At 42.5% G+C, this 8,238-nt stretch overlaps 1 gene segment (V, D, J or C); it reads right to left on the bottom strand.

The window, feature by feature from the left end:
- Positions 1-7,268, bottom strand: part of LOC129715061 (Ig heavy chain C region-like) — a 10,274-nt gene extending 3,006 nt beyond the window's left edge. Inside the window, 4 exon segments of the C gene segment in view lie at positions 960-1,256; positions 5,425-5,478; positions 6,626-6,976; positions 7,150-7,268. Of these exon segments, the coding sequence occupies positions 960-1,256; positions 5,425-5,478; positions 6,626-6,976; positions 7,150-7,195 (748 nt within the window).
- Positions 7,269-8,238: the final 970 nt, after the last annotated feature.

The following is an 8,238-nucleotide window of genomic DNA, read 5'->3' on the forward strand; positions in this document are numbered from 1 at the left end:
CAGCACTCTTTTCAAACTCTCTACAAGTATTTTTTTTTTGTGTTTTATGATTTTGTGAATGGTGAATTGTCTCGATATTTGAAGCACCGCCTTTCGTTCCGTCACAAGAACGCTTCGGTAATATGAATATCGTTCTCGCCCCTCGGTGCCTGGAAACAAAACTCACCGTTTTGTCCAAACAACAACAGCAGATGTTGTTTGATTTTTTTTTTTTAAGCGAAAGGCTGGAATAATGTGGCGGGTGGTTTAAGTGTTTTTGGTCTTTGGTGGTTATGTTGAGAATAGAGTTTCATCCGTGTTCCAGATGTTACATCACATCTGTGGATGCAGCCACACTTTCACATCCCTATATAGACATGAATTGTCTGTCTTTGACCAGGTGGATCGTGGAGCTCAGATGAGCGTTCGACATTCAGTATGACATGAAGAATAAAACCGAACAGGGCACATTAGGTCAAGTACTTATCTTCAATTGTCAAATCCCGCGAATTATATGGATTGCATCACGGCCTGGTTCGGCAACTTGAACATCCAGGAGCGGAAAAGATTGCAAAAAGTTGTGACCCCTGCCCATTCCATAACCGGCTCGGACCCTCCCCCCTCCTCACATCATCAAAGGGATGTAATGGAGTCGCTGCCTCAAAAAGGCATCCAACATCATCAGAGACCCACACCATCCTGGCCACACACTCATCTCACCACTGCCATCGGGAAGAAGGTACAGGAGCCTGAGAACTAACGTCCAGGTTGAGGAACAGCTTCTTCCCTACAACCATCAGGCTATTAAACATTACAACCTCATATGCTCTGAACTACAATAGTTATTGTATTATTATTGCACTATTATTGTTTGTTTTGAGTATGTGTGCATGTTCTATCTGGGACATATGACAATAAAACATTCTTGACTCTCGACTCTCAACTCCACCCTCGGCCTCGCGGTGCACCCCAACACAAACCTGGTACTTTCACTTTATACTCGTTCTGGTTGTGCTGAACCACGCAGAAGATGTCACCTCCCGCTGCCGCCGCCGCGGTGATGGTTAACTCGCTGCTCCGGGTGTAAGTTCCCAACTTATTGAACACTGCCGGGTAGTCCTTCACTCCGTCGTCCAGTTGTATATCATCTTTCTTCCAAGAAACACTGGCGCCCGCAGGGGAATAGCCCAACGCCAAACAACCATAGGTGAACGAACCACCGGAGCCTTGATCCTCGCAGGTGAAGAGAATGAAGGGACTGGGCGCGGATGGAGCCGCTGCAAAGCAAAGGCCACATGAATGTTAAACTCTCTCTCTCTCTCTTGTCTATTTCATGCAACTTCACCTGAGTATCACACACTATTAGTTAATCATTCCGCCTTGATCCCACCTTGGAAAACATTGGCTGAAAACGTCTTGGGTGCCAATATCTGGCAGTTACTGCCAAATGTACGCACAATTTCGAGTTGGAAATATATCGATAGGCCTCCAGTATTAATTACTGTAAAATTCCCAGGATTTCTCAGGAATGCTCAATGGCTATAACTAACGTTGGCGTATGTGTTACAATCTCACCAAACTCCTTGTTGCGACTGGGGATGATGGAGCAAGGGCGGATCTACGGGATACAGTGTAGACACGTGTGAGAGTCTCGTCTATTGTAAAAGTGGAGAATACCCGCTCCCTAAAGAATGAGGACCTCGGATATCCTGGGATGGAACAACTCATCTTGGGAGCAGTTGCACGGAGATGGATGAATTTGGAAATAGGCCATAGAATCTTTGCAGGAGGCAAGGTTGGAAGAGGTGTAGTCCTGATAGCTGTGGGAGTCCGTAGATTTGTCATTTACGTCAGTCGATAGTCTATCTCCTGCGATGGAGACGGTGAGATCAACAAAGGGGAGGTATGTGTCGGGGATAGACCCGGGGAATTTGATCGTACGGTCAAAGTTTGTAGACAATGAAGTCGATGAGTTCTGCATGGGTACAGGAGGAAGAGTTCGGGGAATCGGCCAGTTTGTGTCAGGGGTTGTCCCGTGTACCCAACTAAATGGAAATTGGTGAAATGATGTGCAATGTTGGAAACAACATTTTCTCTGCTATTTGAATCGAACAGTTATCCCACTAATCCGTGAACAGAGTGGGAATTGAAATCAATGGTTCAAACGAGGGTTTGACTGACGTTCAAAATTACATATGCATTTATTTAATTAAAATTAAATAATTTTGGTAGGTTTCGCTTGGGCCACTGAGAGTGCCCGTGGCTAAACTTTTGATTTGAAGGAAGAGGGAAGAGTTTTTGTCATAAATGGTTCAGAGATTATCCGATAAAATCAGAAACAATGGAAGGATGGCTGTGGTTTCCACATCGGGTCCCGAACATAATTTGGGAGAAGACAAAAAATAAACAATCACAATCTTGTTCGTGTAATTTGGCCTTGAATGTGTCCATCGAACGAAACCAACTAAGGGGGTGGATGGGATTGAAATGGTAGCGACAAATAACACACTTCAAATGTTACTTTTTAACTGTATTTTGTTGTCCCATCACTCACGAAAATATACCGATCATTTCTATGTCGACCGTAATTGCAAGGACATTCCAAAAAGCAAACCAGCCGGCAAGAACATCACATTCATACCAGATTAAAAACATGTATGAGATTGCATTGGTAAGGATTAAAAAGAACTCCCTCAATATAATATCTGAATTAGTAAAGGTTATGTACCACAACATCTGGAAACTAAATGTAGCATATAAATTGTAACAACATGTTAATACTTCGTAATTAAATAAATTGGCACATGTTTCAAATGTTTGTCTGTGTGCATCATTGCCTCAATGAAATCAATAATAATCAATTAAAATTAATGTTGATGCAATTCAGTTCAGTTTCCAGCATCTTTAAAACGAGTTTACGTTTACAATGTGATCGGCACGGAAGAACGAATGATTAACATTGTATCACTGTGTTCAAGAAGGAACTGCAGATGCTGGAAAATCGAAGGTACACAAAAAAGCTGGAGAAACTCAGCGGGTGCAGCAGCATCTACGGAGCGAAGGAAAAGGGCAACGTTTCGGGCCGAAACCCCTTCTTCAGACGGGTTTGTATCATTGTAAACATTGTATCACTGTCCGATAGGAAACGAATATCAAATATACCAATTATAAATTATAACCTGCAATCTATTAAAACATATCTGAGTTTGCTTCGTGACTTTAACAGGAAAAGGATTTCATTCATATAGAGGAAGTTTACTTAGAATAGTGAAAATGCACAATGTTGCTAAATCAATGTCTTAATTAAATAAATGCAAATGTAAATTTGAACGCCACTCAAACCCTCCTTTAAGCCATGGATTTCAATTCGCACTCTGTTCAATGATTAATGGGATACCCTGTTTTGTAATTAAAATTAAGATAGCGGAGTCAGGGGATATGGGGAGAAGGCAGGAAAGGGGACTGATTGGGGAAGATCAGCCATGATCACATTAAATGGCGGTGCTAGCTCGAAGGACCGAATGGCCTCTACTCCTGCACCTATTGTCTAAATTAGCAGAGAAAATTCCGTTTCCAACATTCCATTTTTCCCAATTTCTCATTTTTTTTACCGCAACTATTCGTAAAACGGACATTTTTCATTAGCAATTCAGTAGAGGAACATTTTGTTTAAATGACATTTGGATCCATAGACAAACACGAATTCAAATTCGCTTTCTAATAAATCCACGGATTACAAATTATTCAAGAACTGCATCTCCCCGTTTTACATTCAACGCATTTTCCAAATGGGAAAACTCGTGATCTTTGACATAAAACAGAGAAATGGGTCATTGGGTTAGGCAGCATTTGTGGAAAGAGGAAAGCAAGCATTTGCCAGGTCGACTATCGTTGGGAGAATAAACCATGGCGAATTCAGTTTCGATTAGAGATATAGCATAGAAATAGATCCTTCTGCCAACCAAATCCACGGCGACACACAAGTTCCACGTTATCTCACCCCCGACCCACCCGGGTCAATCACCCGGGTCAATTAACCTGCAAACCTGCACTCTTTTGGGTTGTGGGAGGAAAGCAGAGAACCAGTAACAAACCGCAGGGAGAACGCACAGTTCTCAGTCTGCACCTGATTTCAGGAACGAAGTCGTGTCTCTGGCGCTACCAGCTGTCATTCGGCTCCCCTCTATGGGATTTGTCTTTCGCCACAGGCTGCGTGACCCTCTAGGTGTTTGCAACATTTACTCTTCCTATTTATGATTTCTAATAATTTCTTGTTATTTTTATTTTTAAACATATATCTTCTTTGCGTTTATTGAAATAACCGAATCGGACACTTCATACAACAGCAATACCCGGTCGCTGCCAATCGAATGGAACGTACAAACACGTCCAATTACGCACCAAATATCGTCTCCCACAATGACCGGCTGAATCATACCGCCGATGGGATCAATCGCTCAACACAAATTTGCTGAAACTCTTCACAAAAATCCAAATATCTCTGTCCAAAGACCACCGAAATTCATTGTTCCATTGACCACCGAGCCAATCATTGTTGAAATAACGAGGAATAACACAATACACGTGGATTACATAGATAACATTTCCATATAATGTGAATTTCATTCAGTTCCTCCGTCACGCTAGTTCCTCTGTCCCCTATTACACCCGGTACATTGTCATTCTGTAGATCGCGTTTCACGGACTTTGCTTTCTTAGCTTTGCTGTATCATTGGTTCACATGGCCAACTCATTGTACTTCAAGATAGACACAAAAAGTTGTAGTAACTCAGCGGGAGAAGCAGAGTTACTCCAGCTTTGTGTCAATCGGCAACATAAATCAGCATCCACAGTTCCTCCCTATTCATTGTACTTCAAGATATATAACTGACGCTGAACCTTGCTGTCTGTGTTTTGCTGCAAGAACATTTTACTTCGTCCATGCAAGTTTTGTTAGCGATTGGATTAAAGTTGGCAAGGTGATTCCACCAATTAATACATACACTTTAAAAACTTGAACATTTTACACCCAGGATTTATCCGTTTGTGTCGTTTGTTTCATATGCGCTGAGAAGAAACAAACTGAGACAAAGTACCTGCTGTTGATCAGAAAATACAGTTCGATGCATCGCAGATCAAGGACCACAACAATCTCAAACAATTAGAAAGCCTAGTGAAAGCAAATTGATGCACATTTTCCCACTAATTTGGAACTTAAACCGAATCCGTTTCATAGTCAAAGGATCGAAAGTCATAGCACACAAGGCAAGTTTAAATCGTGAATATCACTGCAGCGGAATCACATAACATTCTAAAGCAACATCGATCCAACATTGCAATGAATGGGTCATTAATGTAGAAGAACAATTTAATATAATTATTGGAAATATCGAGTAAAATAACAACTGGATACATCTAGATACTGAATAGGATGAAGTTTCTTACCGTTGGTTACCGTCAACATGGTGCCTCCTCCCCAGTAGTCAAGATAGTCACAGTGTTACATTCTATGGGCTTCCTCGCACAATAACATGATCTGCACAAGGTAGGCAAAAAAGAACAAAATTCCTGTAATTATTCGTATTTCACATCGAAGGTGAATGACTTATTGCTCTTTGAAAATAATGAATGCGTTAAATAAATCATTTCCAACAATAATCAGATACCACGGCTCCGTGTATTAAACAGGGCAGTGAAATGTGATGAGAATTATCTACATATAAAATACAAATTACTTCAAGTTACCTATACAACAAAATGTGCGAAAATATTCCTGGACATGTTTATGCTCTTGTTGTATGAAATATTGAATTGAAAATATCATATACTGGCCCAGACCACCGTATTATGGGTTGTGGATGTTTTTGTATTGGTAGGAACCGCTGTGCCATCCAGTATACACAGTGAAACATACCATGTCAAATACCTCGCTCTTCAAGAACTGGTGTGCATGTACTGCTCACAGACGATGTCCCAGGGGACTCTTCGCTTGTCACTTATACAGCTAAACGCTGTTCTTCTAAAAGCTCATAAAATAACGTTAATTGGTCGGAAGAAAGTTGGACATTTCTCAAAACATCCATGTAACTTTAAACGGTGAAATTTTATTTGATTTTTTACTTCACTGGGCCTCTCCTACGGTGCTTGTAGGTTGGAGCAGGAGAAAACTAGGTGTCCGGGTTTTTGTACGGGGAAGTCGCTGTTTGCAGCACCGTGACCCACTGTTGTACACAGTGAGACAGACCCGCACAAAAACCTCCCATGCAGTTCACACTCAGGTTTCATTTGAAACGGCCTTCGACACGATTTTAAAATGGTCCAGCAATTCACAGAGAACACAATATAGTGACACCAACAATAAAAATATACACAACACCCAACAATAAAATATACACAACACCAACAATCTCCCTGTCATCTCACTTGCATAATGGAATGAGCATATTTTTCCTGGTCTATGGTCACAACGCATGGGTATGCGTGAAGCGAATATAAAAAAACTCACCCGAATACGCTGGTTAACATTTTTGAATATCGTGTTGGATTTGTGAATGGTACTTTTGCCTCCATTTCCCGACTGTTATTATAGCTGTAGGAATAATTGCTCACCTCTAGTCTTTGATGGTATTTTTTTGGACTTCCTAACGTGCCGGTCTTGTACGGGTCTGAATATATTGCTCCACTGTGGGCCCTCTCGCACAGTAATAGACAGCCGTGTCTTCGATCTTCAGGCTGCTGGCCGTCACGATGAAGATATTATTCGTATTGTCTTTGGACGGAGTAAATTGGCTCTCTATCCCCGGAGCGAAGTACTTGGTGTAAGTAGAACCGTAGTAGGTAAGCAGCCACTCCAGCCCCTGCCCGGGGACCTGACGGACCAAAGTCATCCAGGAGCTGCCAACACTGAACCCGCTGACTTTACAGTTCAGTGTGATGGAGCCTCCAGGAGTGGCCGTCTCTGTCTTGGGCTGGGTTAGAACGATATCGGAATGGACACCTGCAAGTTAAAAACAAGGCATGAATGGCGAGGATAAAATATTGACCATTGATCCCCGACTCTAATTATCAAGAGGAAATAATTGGGACGGTTCTAGAGTGGGTAGAAGGGGAATGGTGTAGTGGATACACCACTGAGACACTTGCGTGGGGAATTTGTCCAACATCACTCACGGACTATTAACGCCAGGAACAAACTCAGTGAAACCGCCGACATCATCCCGCTGGGAAGTGTGACCCTGTTGTTTCTGTACAGAACCTCGCAACAAACCAACTGCAAGGAAGTTGGATTTCGGCCCCTCTTAGAGAGAATTAAATACCCGGCAAAAGAGGGCGCGGCTGTGGGCGGGACTTGTAAACCGAGTGGTGCAGCGGGCGGAGCTGAAACACGTAGGCCATTCGGCCCTTCGAGCCTGCACCGCCATTCAATATGATCATGGCTGATCATCCAACTCAGTATCCTGTACCTGCCTTCTCTCCATACCCCCTAATGCCTTTAGCCACAAGGCCCACATCTAACTCCCTCTTAAATTTAGCCAATGAACTGGCCTCAACTACCTTTTGTGGCAGAGAATTCCAGAGATTCACCACTCTCTGTGTGAAAAATGTTTTCCTCATCTCGGTCCTAAAAAATTTCCCCCTTATCCTTAAACTGTGACCCACTTGTTCTGGACTTCCCAAACATCGGGAACAATCTTCCTGCATCTAGCCTGTCCAACCCCTTAAGAATTTTGTAGGTTTCTATAAGATCCCTCCTCAATCTTCTAAATTCTAGCGAGTACAAGCCGAGTCTATCCAGTCTTTCTTCATATGAAAGTCCTGACATCCCAGGAATCAGTCTGGTGAACCTTCTCTGTACTCCCTCTATGGCAAGAATGTATTTCCTCAGATTAGGAGACCAAAACTGTACGCAATACTCCAGGCGTGGTCTCACCAGACCCTGCACTACAACTGCAGTAGAACCTCACTGTTCCTATACTCAAATCACACCCTCAAAGTTACCTTTCTTTAAGTTCAGAACCATTGTTTCTGAATTAATGATGTCACTCTCCATCCTAATGAAGAACTCAACCATATTATGGTCACTCTTGCCCAAGGGGCCACGCACAACAAGACTGCTAACTAACCCTTCCTCATTACTCAATACCCAGTCTAGAATAGCCTGCTCTCTCGTTGGTTCCTCTACATGTTGGTTTAGAAAACTATCCCACATATATTCCAAGAAATCCTCTTCCTCAGCACCCCTGCCAATTTGATTCACCC

This window comes from Leucoraja erinacea, chromosome 50, assembly GCF_028641065.1.
Source record: "Leucoraja erinacea ecotype New England chromosome 50, Leri_hhj_1, whole genome shotgun sequence".
Lineage (NCBI taxonomy): Eukaryota > Metazoa > Chordata > Chondrichthyes > Rajiformes > Rajidae > Leucoraja > Leucoraja erinaceus.